Genomic DNA, 15,000 nt, shown 5'->3' with positions numbered 1-15,000 from the left:
TCGTCAGCTGAGCTGTCTTTCAGTGTCCTTCTTTTCCATCACTGAGACTACAGGGAGACACTGAGGACCACTATCTACGGAGAGCCTGAAGGGACAAACATCATGAGATTAATGCTAAAGGCCCAGAACACATGCATCATGTGTAGAAGGACTTTTAATCCTTTTTGTTTATCTGAAAGTGGGCGGCGTCCTGTTAGCATGGGAACATTAGACTGTTGTTAAATGCTCAGAGAGGTTTTTAATCTCTAAAGCTTCATCACCGACATGCACCATCGTGACTGAAGTGCACCGACACCCTGACAGGTGGAGCGCTGCTTTGATTTAAAGACTACTCAGTTAAAGTCTTTATATGTGATGTTTCACACTTAAATGTAGAAATCAAGTATCTCCTCTGAAAATAACTTCAGATTCAGACATAGAGGGAGAAGATGGTTACTGTCCTGTCGTCTCATATAAACTACAGACTTATGACGGTACGTTATTCAATAATCAGCAGAAACAGGAACAAATCTTCAGGAGCACGACGGCAAAAAGAATCACAAGAGAACAGAAACGTCAGCACGCTCAATGTCCCTTAAAGTCTTTCTATGTGATTTTTCATACTTAAATGTAGAAATCAAGTATGTCCTCTGAAATAACTCTGTGAGTCATGACTGTCTACAATGGGTGTAACACCCGAGTCCCACTGTCTGTGATGTTTTCAGAGTTTCAGAGTCCTATCTTCACTTTGTTTACATCGCCAGGACGGCCGGCTGACTCCTCCCCTCGTGTATAAAAGTTGTTTAATTGAGGGACTAGAGAAAAGAAGAGTAACATACTGTACTCACTGCTTAACTGTGTTTCTAGATCACGCTCATTTCAGGTAAATTTACATGCAGTGTGAAGATACCAGCATAATAAAGATCGCTAGCATTAGCATGCTAACACAACAATGCAGCGCCAGTTGTTTTGGTTTCATGCTGGTGCTCAAGGGCGACATCTGCTGGATCAAAACATCACATATAAAGCCTTTAAAAGACAACAAGTGAGCAGAGGAGGGGTCTGCACTTCACAACATTGGCGTAGCATACATGTAGCTAGCAGGATTACAAACTCCACCTGGTGGACACAGCTGGTACTAAAAGAGCGACACACAGACTGACCGCTGTAGATAACAAATAAAAACCTGATTGTGACTCTCGTGATCATCGAACGCCGTCTGACATTTTGATTCTGTCTGTTTTTTAGATCCAGAGTCCGCAAGAGTCGCCTCCTCCAAAATCACCACCACCCTGGGTCTCGTGGTCCACGCTGCAGGTAGGTCTGTGTGTGAGCACTCACTGTGTGGGAGGGCTGCAGTACCCATTTGAAACACCAGGTGTTACATACTGCTCCTTTAACTGAGCATGAAAACATACTGAAATTGGCATCTCTTGTCCAACCTGACGATCCTTTCACACATGTCAATCCCAACTCTCTCTCGACTTCCTGTCCTATCAAAATAAAAGCATAAAAGCCCAAAAATAAATATTAAAAAAACAACAACAGTTTGCTCTGCTTCAAATCTCCTTGGTGATCAGCGTTTGATTTTAAAGTGTTTGAGCAGCAACATGTCGGATTAGAAACGTTAGAAAAGTGTTTCGTGTTTCCCGCCCTCAGCTGACGGTGTGGCGTTAGGAGCCGCCGCCTCCACCTCTCAGACCAGCGTTCAGCTCATCGTCTTTGTGGCCATCATGCTGCATAAGGTACGTTTGGTTAATACATGATTATATTTGATAAAATGAACGCTGCCGGTTAGCGTGCGTTAACAGCGCTGCTTTAATGTGACCTCTGCCGCTCCGCTGTCCTCAGGCTCCTGCAGCGTTCGGCCTCGTGTCGTTCCTGATGCATGCTGGTCTGGAGAGAAATCGCATCCGCAAACATCTCCTGGTCTTCGCCTTGGCAGCGCCCGTCCTCGCCATGCTCACCTTCGTAGGCCTCAGTCAGGTAAATGTTCATGTCTGATGATTTTGTTTTTGGAAGAAGAAGAAGAAGAAGAACATACTCACTGATTATTTGGATGTTAGTAAGAGTTTTTAGATCACGCTCATTCTGTGTCAGTTTACATGAAATGTGAAGCTACGAGCTAACAACAGAGTGCTAACATTAGCATGCTAACACAACAATGTGAAGCTACCAGCTAACTAAAGAGCGCTAACATTAGCATGCTAATACAACAATGTGAAGCTATGAGCTAACTACAGAGCGCTAACATTAGCATGCTAACACAACAATGTGAAGCTACCAGCTAACTAAAGAGCGCTAACATTAGCATGCTAATACAACAATGTGAAGCTATGAGCTAACAACAGAGCGCTAACATTAGCATGCTAACACAACAATGTGAAGCTACGAGCTAACTAAAGAGCGCTAACATTAGCATGCTAATACAACAATGTGAAGCTATGAGCTAACAACAGAGCGCTAACATTAGCATGCTAACACAACAATGTGAAGCTACGAGCTAACTACAGAGCGCTAACATTAGCATGCTAACACAACAATGTGAAGCTATGAGCTAACTAAAGAGCGCTAACATTAGCATGCTAACACAACAATGTGAAGCTACGAGCTAACTAAAAAGCGCTAACATTAGCATGCTAACACAACAATGTGAAGCTACGAGCTAACTAAAGAGCGCTAACATTAGCATGCTAACACAACAATGTGAAGCTACGAGCTAACAACAGAGCGCTAGCATTAGCATGCTAACACAACAATGTGAAGCTACGAGCTAACAACAGAGCGCTAACATTAGCATGCTAACACAACAATGCAGTACACAGGTGATTGCAGCTCGAGCAGAGGAAGATTCTGTCTGGCGAGGGGTGGAGGTGTGTCTCTGGAGGAGGCGTGGCCTAACAGCAGTTTGTTTTGGTTTAATGCTGGAGCTCAAGGGCGACATCTAGTGGATTTAGAAGTGTCTCTGTGTGTTTCTTATTTATCATATTTATCTCATCTGACGTTTCAGGCGTCGTCTCTCTGTAGCTGATTAAATACAAACTGAAGACGTTTTGACGAGCGTCCTCACTGTCTTTCTGTCTTGTCCCCTCTCAGAGCAGTAAGGAGGCCCTGTCCGACATCAACGCCACCGGTGTGGCCATGCTCTTCTCCGCCGGCACCTTCCTCTACGTGGCCACCGTCCACGTCCTCCCTGAGGTGGGCGGCGGGGGCGGCCACAGCCACGCCCCTAATGGAGGGAACGGGGGCAAAGGACTGAGCAAGCTGGAGGTGGGAGCGCTGGTGCTGGGCTGCCTCATTCCTCTGGTGCTGTCCGTCGGTCACCACCACTAAGACGTGGCGCTCGGGGCGGATGAACAACGACGGCTGTACAGAGAAAACACAAAGAGAGAGAGAGAGGGAGAGATTAAAGATGGAGGGATCTAAACGTCTTACTGTTAGTGTCTGCTGGTGGACCTCGACGACCTGGAAACAGACTGAATGATGTCACAGGAAGTCCGAGCCGCTGCAGTGACATCAGAGCAGGAGCTGATGTTTCTGATCTGCTCAGCTCCTCCTGTTTGTGTCCATTTATTCCACATAAACCTTTTTTAGAGACGGATCTGTTTATTTACATCACCGCGGAGTTCCAGCGTCATCGTGCTCGACGGATCTCTGCACAGCGGTGACAGTTGCACAGCTGAGATTGAGACAGTCTTGATTTAAGAGAGTTTAAGAGAACTTTTTTTTATGTATCTTACAGCGGTTAAATGTCTTAGCAGCGATCCACAGTGATTTGAACTGATTGTCAAGTGCCATATTAACAAAGTGAGACCTGGAGGAGAGAGCGCCACAGTTTGACAGAAACACTCCCGACTCATCACATTCTGTTTCTTCTTCTGGCTGCAGGATCAGAAATCAGCCAGACGCCATGAGCTCACATTTGTTTGGCATGTGAGTCAGAATATATCCATGTTGATCATCAGTTTGTGGTCTGAACAGGAGGGAGAGCTCGTGTAGTCTCTCTCCTCTTCAAACGCTCGATGTTTGGGGACTTGTCGTCTCTCTAAATGTGCTTCTTTCTCTTTGTTACATGCAGGTTAATCATTAGACTGGAGGATGAATCGTTAGGTGATCATGTAAAGTGTTTATAGGCTTCTTCTTTTTTTTTTTTAAAGGTGGATGGTAGTTCAGCAGCTCTGATTGGACCAAATGAGGCGTTAACTGAACAGAAACATTTTGGGAACATCGGCTCAGAGTTACAGGATTATTAAGTCAAACGTTCAACAAACCTAATAGTCTTTTCTCGTTTATTTATCCCTCATTAATTAGTCGTACCCGAGCAGTAACTCCAAGCACGGACGCTCTTGAACGAATCCCCTCCCACCATGCCTCGTCCTCCAGGTGGATGAATGGAGGTGTAATCAGGCCGCTGTAGTGAGTGTTCCTGTTTGACTGTGCAGCTCCCTGCAGACTGTAAATGTTTGTACTGTACAGAGTCACTTCTTTTCACGCTCATCATGATCGCTCTGTGTGTCGGACAGAACCGCTGACTCACACAGGCTTTGTTTGATCGTGACTCTTTGGACCCTGATGGACTCTTCTCTGAGGCTGCAGACTCTCATGTATGAGTCAAACACTTGTGCTCCACGCCTGAGGACCTCCCCTGTTCCTCTGTGAGACGGAGAACGGGTACAGAGGAGTGGGCCGCATGCAGACCAGCAGCTGCATGAGCTTTTTTCTTTTTTTTTCTTTTTTTTATGAGAAGCTGTAAGTTTGTATAAAAGTAAAAAGAAAAGTTTCTGTGCAGTCGGACATGTTAGAGGACGGCCCCAGTATGTGCATCGTTATCAAATCCCTGCTGAGATCTGTCATCGATAAGTTCAGTGTCAACAAACCTTTGAACACTTTTCGACCTCGAGACGCCAAAAAACAAACAAACCGAGGCATTGTTTTTGAACGGCCTCCAAAAAACCTGAAAAAGTTTCAGAAATACTGCTCAGAATTCAACATTTACTCAAATCACTTACTGGGGTGATGTCATTACATACTGGGGTGATGTCGTCACTTACAGGGGTGATCTCATCACATACCATACTGGGGTGATGTCATCACATACCGGGGTGATGTCGTCACATTCCGGGGTGATGTCATTACATACTGGGGTGATGTCGTCACATTCCGGAGTGATGTCGTCACATACCATACTGGGGTGATGTCGTCACATACCATACTGGGGTGATGTCGTCACATACCGGGGTGATGTCGTCACATACCGGGGTGATGTCGTCACATTCCGGGGTGATGTCATTACATACTGGGGTGATGTCGTCACTTACCATACCGGGGTGATGTCGTCACATTCCGGGGTGATGTCATTACATACTGGGGTGATGTCGTCACTTACCATACCGGGGTGATGTCGTCACATACCGGAGTGATGTCGTCACATACCGGGGTGATGTCGTCACATTCCGGGGTGATGTCATTACATACTGGGGTGATGTCGTCACTTACCATACCGGGGTGATGTCGTCACATTCCGGAGTGATGTCGTCACATTCCGGGGTGATGTCATTACATACTGGGGTGATGTCGTCACTTACCATACCGGGGTGATGTCGTCACATTCCGGGGTGATGTCATCACATTCCGGGGTGATGTCGTCACATACCATACCGGGGTGATGTCGTCACATTCCGGGGTGATGTCGTCACATTCCGGGGTGATGTCGTCACATTCTGGGGTGATGTCATCACATACTGGGGTGATGTCGTCACTTACCATACCGGGGTGATGTCGTCACATTCCGGAGTGATGTCGTCACATTCCGGGGTGATGTCATTACATACTGGGGTGATGTCGTCACTTACCATACCGGGGTGATGTCGTCACATTCCGGGGTGATGTCGTCACATTCCGGGGTGATGTCATCACATACCGGGGTGATGTCGTCACATTCCGGGGTGATGTCGTCACATACCGGGGTGATGTCGTCACATTCTGGGGTGATGTCATCACATACTGGGGTGATGTCGTCACATTCTGGGGCTGTTGTAACTTTCCGTCTTTTATTTTTTACTTTCTGTCATTCCAGGTCGAGTCTGCCTTATTTCCAAACGTTCTGATTGTGGGGAGAAGTTGTAAAGCGGCGTGTTTTATGACGACTAAATTAAAGTTTTTTTAAAACTGGTGAAAATATTTGTTTAAATCCTGATTATTGATTTCAACCTGTTTCATGTTTGTTGTTGATTCCAAGTTTTTGTTTTGGGTTTCATACGGACGACGATCAGGGCCACACATCGAGACAAAAGTCTGAATGTCATGAAAACGTTTTTTAATATCATTTCTAGAATAAAGTATAAATTTCATTAAATCGTATTGTAAGGTAGTTCTCTAAAATTTTACAAGAAGTCAAAGATTTGACCCAAAATACATTCATTTATTGAAAAATATTTATCTGCTAAACAAAAGGTGAGTTTGATTCTCCTGGCTGAGTGTTTCTAACTCCTCATGTTGTAGTCTGTCTACATTTTAGTTTTCATTCAGCGTTTCCTTCTAATCTCAGTGAAGACGTGGACAAATAGCCGATCATTGGTGGACTTGATTTAAAATCCGGAGTCCGCCCAGTCTGAGACCGAGACAAGTCCGAGTAAAAATGCTTTTGATTCCGCTGCGAGAACCGAGACCTTCAAAAAGTGACCAAAGACCAGTTTGGAGGACTTCATCGGTCTAAAAGTGCACGGTCAGATCTGCCGGGGGGGGGGGGGATTTATCATGTGATATCAAATATGTAAAAGTGTTTGTTGGAGAGGCTTTCCACATCAGCAGGATCATGCATCACTCTGCTGCGGCTGAGCTGTCGATATCTTCATAATCCTCTCTGACTCGTGTTCTGTAAATTAATCTGATCGTCACGACAACGAGCTGCATGTTGCTCACTCTCATCCTCTGTGCTTAAAGTCCTCACTCTGACACAGATGTTCTCCTGGTTCACTGAGGGAGGGAGGGATGGAGGGAGGGAGGGAAGGAGGGAGGAAGGGAGTGATGGAGGGAGGGAGGAAGGGAGTGATGGAGGGAGGGATGGAGAGATGGAGTGATGAGTGATGGAGGGAGTGATGGAGAGATGGAGGGAGAGATGGAGTGATGAGGGATGGAGTGATGGAGGGAGTGATGGAGAGATGGAGGGAGTGATGGAGAGATGGAGTGATGGAGAGATGGAGGGAGTGATGGAGTGATGGAGAGATGGAGGGAGTGATGGAGAGATGGAGGGAGTGATGGAGTGATGGAGAGATGGAGGGAGTGATGGAGAGATGGAGGGAGTGATGGAGAGATGGAGAGATGGAGGGAGTGATGGAGAGATGGAGGGAGTGATGGAGAGATGGAGGGAGTGATGGAGAGATGGAGGGAGTGATGGAGAGATGGAGAGATGGAGGGAGTGATGGAGTGATGGAGAGATGGAGGGAGTGATGGAGAGATGGAGAGATGAGACCACAGAGTTCTGCTCCAGCTGTAGTCGTCTGCTCTCTGTGTTATCGACCCGCTTCAGATTTAGCATCATACTCATAAAGCCCCCCCCCCCCTCCTCCTCCCCTCCCTCTCCGTCATCCCTCTCTCCCTCTCTGTGAGCTGCGTATCGGCAGCTGCATCATTCCACCCCGCTGACTTATCGGGACATGTTGCAGCTTCACATGCTCCTCTGTGAGCTTTAATTGTTATTGACTTTCTGTATTGAGCTTTAACTTCATTGATAATTTTATTTTATTTTATTTTTTATTTTTTTTGCTCCACCTCCTGGGCGTGGGGGGGAGGGGGGGGGAGTCAGAGAGGATGTTCACGTCTTCATCCAGAAACTCTCTGTTCTCGCCCTGGTCGTCTATGGAGCAGTCGGACTGTGAAGCGTTGGACATCAGCACCAAGGTGCAGCTGCACGGCGTGCTGTGGAAGAGACCGTTCGGACGGCCGTCAGCCAAGTGGTCCCGCAGGTGAGGGGGGGGGGGGGGTTGTAGGTTTATCTTTTACAGAGAGCCGCTTTAAACTGGAGTTCTTTGTGTCACAAACTCAGAACAGACTTTCTGAAAGCGGTTCAGCCTGCAGGAGGTCAGATCCTCTTTTTTAGTTTGTTGTGTTTTCACTTTGCAGGGAGAAAGTGTTCATCAGTTCTGAGCTGATTGTTCTGACAGGAAGAGGTTTGCTCAACAGGACGTTGAAAAAGTTCTAAAAATGTTAATCAGTAACGAGTTGGCTGATTGAGAAAAGTCAGATTCTCCTTTGAGAGAGATTTGATGTTTCATACAGGAAGCTGTTTTTATTTTTAGAACAGGCTGTTTGTCTCCAGACACATTAACCTGAAGGAGGTCTTTGGTTTAAAGTATAAAGTTGCTCATCAGGAGTTGAACATCGTGCAGACCTTCCTCACTTTCTTTTGTCCTGCACATGGCTGCGCACACACTTGTTCTTTTCTCTCATAGGAAACATAAAAATGTTTTTAATCCTGTGTCGATGCATTGAATTGATTCCTGAAGCAGAAACTTTGTCAATGAAAAAAGTTGCATGAAACCTAGAAGAATTATGATGAACTGAGTTTAAGATTATTGTAAACAGGTTTTACTTTAAAGGTCCAATCAGTGAGATGATAAAGGTCTCTTACTCTCTGATCATTAAGGAAACATGCTATGTTGAAGTGCTGGCTTCTCTGACAACAATGCAGCAGCCAGTATGTCCTCCTTCTAACTTTAGATTCTGCTCCTGAATGCTCTGGATTTGTTTGGACCAGAGAAGGTAGGCGCTTTTAAGACACGCCCCCACACGGCCGTTTTGGACGCCCCTCTGTTTGTCAGATATGAGAGCAGTTATCAGGTCAACAGGTGTTGCAGCGATGGAAGCGGTCAAGAGAAGTGGTTCAGATAGGAAAGTCAAAGTGTACAGATCGTGTAGTTTAGAGTTTCGATTCCATTAAGTCAGGCTTTCCCAACATCGGGGTCCCGACCCGTAATGGGGTCACATGGATTTCTAATGAGGTCCTCTGAGAGCGGAGCATTCTGCCTTCACTGAGCTACAAGACGTCATCTGGTTCAGCATAAAAACTAACAGACGTGCAGACACCTGGCTGCACACATCCAACACTCCCTGTTTGTACAGATCTCATCCTGGCCTCCCCCCCCCCCCTCCCCCCCCCCAATAATTAAGATCAAACAGCTTAAATGTGTCTGAATGAATGTTTACTTACATCACAGTAGAAAAAAACGATGAGATGATTTGAAACGTTTTAGCAACAAGCTGTTTGTGTTTTGGAGAAGTTAAAGAAGTTAAAGAGGTCAGGAGCCAACAGGTGAGGAACCCCTGCAGTGAGGGATAACTTCATCATGTTTAACTTCAGTTTGCTTCTGATGCAAGAAAGGAAATAATTACAGTTAATTAATGTAAAACATCTGAGGGGCTTTAACTCTCAGATAAATATCACAAAGAAAACAACTTTTAAACTTCTGACGGACGACTTGATCAAACTTTGAGAGCTGATAGATTTTTATTTTCAGACTTTTAGAGACGTTATGAATCTTGTAAACTTTGATAGATGTGTATCATTTAGTTTTCACCCACAGTGCGTGTTCTCATGGCAGCGATGTGTCAGTGCGTCCTGAGGCGAGCGTATATTCAGATGTTAAACGCCTGGATTGGCACCTTATGTCATATTAATGCTCTTAGTTTACATAACTGTTAAAACATCAGGACACACAGAGAGTCTGCAGCGCTCTCTTCCTCACATCGTCTGTCTGCTCGCCTCACAAAGTCAAAGAGTTGGAGGGAACACTCGTCTGGTTTCCTGTTTTGATTCTTTAGTTTCAGTTTTTGGACAGCAGTCCCTTCACCTTCACCTTCCTCTGCAGTCCTCAGTCGTTGTTGTTTTTATTTTAAGAACTAAGAAACGTGTGGGAGAGAGAAAGTGTGCACACGCAGGATGAATTCAAAACGTATCAGAAAAGTCCTCTGTTGGTCCCCTCCACGGGCGTGTCCACACTTTTTAGACTCGGTGGCCTGAAGTGTGAAGTGCGTCACAAACTAACACATTAATATGAATCATTAACCCTTTCTAACCTCACTAATCATTTCTTCTTTATAACACGAGATAATGTCGACTTAGATCTCCTCTCAGCTTATTTCTTTTTTTTTTTTTTTTTTAATTTGTTTAAAGTAAAAATTTAAATCACTTAAAAATGCAACCTCCTGAAGTTAAACTTGTAATGTTTCAGTCCCGACACGTTACCAGTTAGTTCAACGTGGACCCTAGGCCGACGATCTCCTCGGTGTGTCAGGTTCTTAAGACTGAGTGCGTTACTTCTCCACGCTGCTGTCTATGAAATAAATGTGCAAAATGTTTTTATTTACAAGTGAAAGTACAAAAAAAGAAAAAAAAGTTTAATTGAAGGTAAAGAAAAATACTCGCAGCCTTTTCAAAATAAGACCTAACAGTTTGTTCTCTGACAGGACAAATAGCCAATCACAGTTTACGATTCTGGGTCGGCCAATCATATTTTTAAGGGGGCCCCACCCCTCTTGACACGCCCCCCGGGTCACCTTTACTAAACCTGTCCTCAGAGGCCTTACATAAAGTTTACCAACAACATGTTTCTGTCGACGCAGACAAAAAGTGATCCTCTCCAAAACATAAATCTCATGTTCAATATCAATCCACATTCCGGAAGTAACCTGCGCCCAGTAACGGCTTTTTGTGCAAGGGGAGATCTGATCGATATACAATGAGGTGATTATCAGCCCTCCTGCCTGAAATCTAAATATCACACAAAGTGGTAAATCGAGTTTTATCATCGGGCACTCCCAGAAGATGTGCCGGCGGTCGACTTCCTGAAAAACACACCGACCTCCATCATTCAGAGTCTCCTCCTGTGAAATGTGTTTTCTGCTTTAATGTGACCAAAATACATTTTTAAACACAAATCTGACACCAGAGTGATGAAATCAGGACGATGAAACCGTCACAAACGTGGTCAGTTATAACTTAGCTGACTATTCACACAGAGCTGAGAAGTTTTATTGCTGGTGTTTTTTCTGTTTAGTTTAAAAGAAATGACTCTAAAGACCTCTAGCAGAACTTTTAATATGAAACAGATGGAAATGGACTTCATGGTGACGTCGTTTCTATTCTTCCTGCCTCGTTCATTTCCTGTTAATGGAAGCTTGTTGCGTCACACTCCATCATGATTTCTCTTCATCCAAATGATTTTTCTGTGAATACATTTCCACCGCTCGCTCTGTCAAACACACTGAACTCATCGTCCCACAGCAGACTGTTTGGATGAAAGCTGCCGGGAAAGAGAGTCGATCATGTGTCTCATTCAATCACAGAATCCTCCTCTGTAAGGTTGAAGAGGATCCATGCAGGTTTTGAGTCACTCTGAGCGTCATGTGATCACAAACATCTGAATGTTTCTCCTCCAGCCTCCTCGTTTTCTTTTCATATGAAACATCGTATGTCATCTTCTTGTTATTGAGATCACCTTTTTAACCCCCTCAGCACTGACTCACTGCTGCTCTCTCTGTCTTCCTCTCCTCAAAGGTTCTTCATCATCAAAGACAGCTTCTTACTTTACTATGCCGAGAGCGAGAAGAGAAACTTTGAGACCAACCGGTACTTCAACATCCACCCCAAGGTGAGCCGCTTCCTCCCGTACCTTCACCTGATTTATCCAGAAACCCTGAACTCATGTGATGTGTTTGTGTCTCAGGGAGTCATTCCTCTGGAGGGATGTGTGGTGTCATCCAATGACAACCTGGGAATGCCGTTTGCCATCGTGGTCAACCTGGACGACTTCACTGTAAGACCGTCATCCTGTCACACATCCAGCTGTTCCTCCAAAACTCTTTCAGGCTTAGGGGGTTATGTGTTCAGAAGTTAAGAGTCTGCTCTTCAAGGTGCAGACAGAGAGCATGTAATCATAAATGAATTAGAAAAAAGGCAACTTAAGGGGCGTTTTCAGACTGCAGGAACGTTTTCTTAGTTCTAGGAACTGTTGGGACTCTCCCCCCCCCCTTTTTTTTTTTAAATGATTCTACAGCGCAGGCACTCTGAACTATTTTAGTGCCTAGAGCCTAAAGCCATTATTAACGTGGTGCTGATGTGAAATGTTTTCTACTCGTCCCTCAGGGTACCATAGTGGTGGCTGCAGAGTCTGAGGAGGAGCAGGTCCAGTGGATGGAGATGCTGCATGAGTCAGGGAAAGTGTGAGTACTGGACTCTCACAAGTTCTGTTTATAAAAGATGCTCTTCAGAATATTTCATCATAAAACACAGAACACAAAAAGTATGTATGTGATTATGTGTGTATGTATGTGTCGAAAGTCAAAAAAATGAAACAAAACGACATATAAACATTCATCGTAAAAAAACGACATACATACATTTGTCGTAAAAAAACGACATACATACATTCCTCGTAAAAAAAACGACATACATTCATCGTAAAAAACCCGACATACATTCATCGTAAAAAACCCGACATACATTCATCGTAAAAAACCCGACATACATTCATCGTAAAAAACCCGACATACATTCATCGTAAAAAAACCTGACATACATTCATTGTAAAAAAACGACATACATTCATCGTAAAAAAACGACATACATTCATCGTAAAAAACCCGACATACATTCATCGTAAAAAAACCCGACATACATTCATCGTAAAAAAACGACATACATACATTCATCGTAAAAAAACGACATACATACATTCATCGTAAAAAAAACCGACATACATTCATCGTAAAAAAACGACATACATTCATCGTAAAAAAACGACATACATTAATCGTAAAAAAAACGTCATACATTCATCGTAAAAACGACATACATTCATCGTAAAAAAACAACATACATACATTCATCGTAAAAAACGACATACATTCATCGTAAAAAAACAACATACATACATTCATCGTAAAAAAAAAGGACATACATACATTCATCGTAAAAAACGACATACATACATTCATCGTAAAAAAAAGGACATACATACATTCATCGTAAAAAAAGGACATACATACAGCGATTGTAAAAAACGGCATATAAACATTCATCGTAAAAACGACATACATTCATCGTAAAAAACGACATACATTCATCGTAAAAAACGACAGACATACATTCATTGTAAAACGACATACATTCATCGTAAAAAAAAACGACATACATTCATCATAAAAAAACGACATACATTCATCGTAAAAAAAACGACATACATTCATCGTAAAAAAAACGACATACATTCATCGTAAAAAACGACATACATACATTGTAAAAAACGACATACATACAGCGATCGTAAAAAAAGGCATATAAACATTCATCGTAAAAACGACATACATTCATCGTAAAAAAACGACATACATTCATCGTAAAAAACGACATACATACAGCGATCGTAAAAAACGGCATATACACATTCATCGTAAAAACGACATACATACAGCAATTGTAAAAAAAACGACATACATACATTTTTAGAAAAAAGTTCATACATACAAGTGAAAGTGGGGTCACTTACTATATTCCTGTTAATAAATCATCAAATGTTAATAAATGTCACTCAGCTATGGATGGACTCATGAAAGACATCTGGTGTTTGTGTGTTTGTGCGACAGAACGTGGAAGAACGCTCAGCTGGGCGAGGCCATGATCGAGAGTCTGGAGGCTCAGGGGCTGCAGCTGGCCAAAGAGAAGCAGGAGTACCTGGGTAAACACAGAGAACATCACCTGAGCTCTCTAAAGGTTTGACAAACAGAAGCAGGGGAAGTGATGAATCATTATTTCTTTCTCCAGATAAACTGATGGAAGAGACAGAGGAGCTGAGTCACCAAAGAGCACAGAGAGAGGTCAGGATTAGTTCTACCTGTAACGTGACAGTCAGTCGGATTGTCTTTAAAAACAGGTGATGACGCGCTGTGTGTGTGTGTGTGTGTGTGTGTGTGCAGGAGCTGGAGCGTCTGAACCAGGTTCTGGAGGAGGAGAAGATGAAGTTTGAGGAGGTGGTGCTGGAGCTGAAGGCAGAGCAGGAGCATATCAAACTGTAACTACTCACTGTTTACTGATATTACTGAAATATTTGATTGAATGTGACCTAATGATGTTTGTGTGTTGATGACAGAGACCTGGACGGTACGGCTCAGTCTCTGAGAGGCGTGGAGAACGAGAAAGAAGAGCTGAGCAGTTTGACCATCAAGCTGCAGAAATCCATCGAGGTACAAACAAAAACTGCAAGGGTGCATGCCAAAGAGTCAGACTCAGATCGTGTTACATGAGAGGTGTTTGTAATATTCAGCCCTGAGTCGGAGCAGTGACGCCTGACAAGATAAAATCCTGAGTCTACCCAGACGGAGCTGATTCTGCAGTTTCCTCTTCCAGGAGCTCTCTCAGGAGAAGCAGCGGACTCTGGAGCTGATGGGGGTGAAGCCACACGAGGAGAACGAGGGGGCGGAGGAGAGCTCGACCTGCGGGACGTCTGAGGATGGCGAGGATCCCGGAGACGTGGACCTGCTGCAGGACCTGAGACACATCGAGGAGCAGATGAAGATCCTGCTGAAGGACAAGGAGGAGGCGGACGAGAAGTGAGTGACGGGTCAGAACATAATGAGACTTTGTTTTCAGTTCAGAGTAATAAAGGTTCAGACGAGGGCTTTAGCGTGCAGGTTTGTGTTTGGCATCCAAAGGGTCAAACACTCTCACCTTTCCCAGGAGCCGCTCTGCTAATGGCACGCAGGACAGAGCTACTCGTGGAAATGTGTATTGATCTTGAAACCAGCAGCTCATCGATCAGCTCCAGTAAGTGAGATATTACAGGCAGCTGCCATCGACTGTGAAGCACTAATGCTATGTTAGCATCACCCAAACATACCAGAACTTTACCTCCACCCTCCTGCTCCTCTCGGTCGTCCTCTTCTTGGGAAAATTCATTCTTACAACCAGAATAATAAATTAAAGTATTTAAGCCCTTCAAGTTCTTCCTCCCTGAACCACTAGTACGA

General features: G+C 44.1%; 2 protein-coding genes across 2 annotated transcripts in view; both read left to right on the top strand.

Annotated features, from left to right (window-relative positions):
- Window positions 1–6,157, top strand: part of slc39a9 (solute carrier family 39 member 9) — a 16,042-nt gene extending 9,885 nt beyond the window's left edge. The window contains exons 4-7 of the mRNA XM_065947667.1: window positions 1,228–1,296; window positions 1,639–1,724; window positions 1,831–1,965; window positions 3,076–6,157. Of these exons, the coding sequence (XP_065803739.1) occupies window positions 1,228–1,296; window positions 1,639–1,724; window positions 1,831–1,965; window positions 3,076–3,312 (527 nt within the window). The 3' untranslated portion in view covers window positions 3,313–6,157. The remainder of the gene's footprint in view (window positions 1–1,227; window positions 1,297–1,638; window positions 1,725–1,830; window positions 1,966–3,075) is intronic.
- A 1,462-nt stretch (window positions 6,158–7,619) lies between these two features.
- The window catches only part of plekhd1 (pleckstrin homology domain containing, family D (with coiled-coil domains) member 1), a 13,195-nt gene continuing 5,814 nt past the window's right edge, over window positions 7,620–15,000 (top strand). The window contains exons 1-9 of the mRNA XM_020660578.3: window positions 7,620–7,943; window positions 11,534–11,627; window positions 11,703–11,792; window positions 12,122–12,198; window positions 13,621–13,712; window positions 13,799–13,851; window positions 13,951–14,045; window positions 14,124–14,217; window positions 14,381–14,583. Of these exons, the coding sequence (XP_020516234.1) occupies window positions 7,789–7,943; window positions 11,534–11,627; window positions 11,703–11,792; window positions 12,122–12,198; window positions 13,621–13,712; window positions 13,799–13,851; window positions 13,951–14,045; window positions 14,124–14,217; window positions 14,381–14,583 (953 nt within the window). The 5' untranslated portion in view covers window positions 7,620–7,788. The remainder of the gene's footprint in view (window positions 7,944–11,533; window positions 11,628–11,702; window positions 11,793–12,121; window positions 12,199–13,620; window positions 13,713–13,798; window positions 13,852–13,950; window positions 14,046–14,123; window positions 14,218–14,380; window positions 14,584–15,000) is intronic.

The sequence above is a fragment of the Labrus bergylta genome, chromosome 18 (assembly GCF_963930695.1).
Source record: "Labrus bergylta chromosome 18, fLabBer1.1, whole genome shotgun sequence".
Lineage (NCBI taxonomy): Eukaryota > Metazoa > Chordata > Actinopteri > Labriformes > Labridae > Labrus > Labrus bergylta.
The sequence above is the reverse complement of the archived record's forward strand: the minus strand, read 5'-3'. Positions and strand labels throughout refer to the sequence as shown.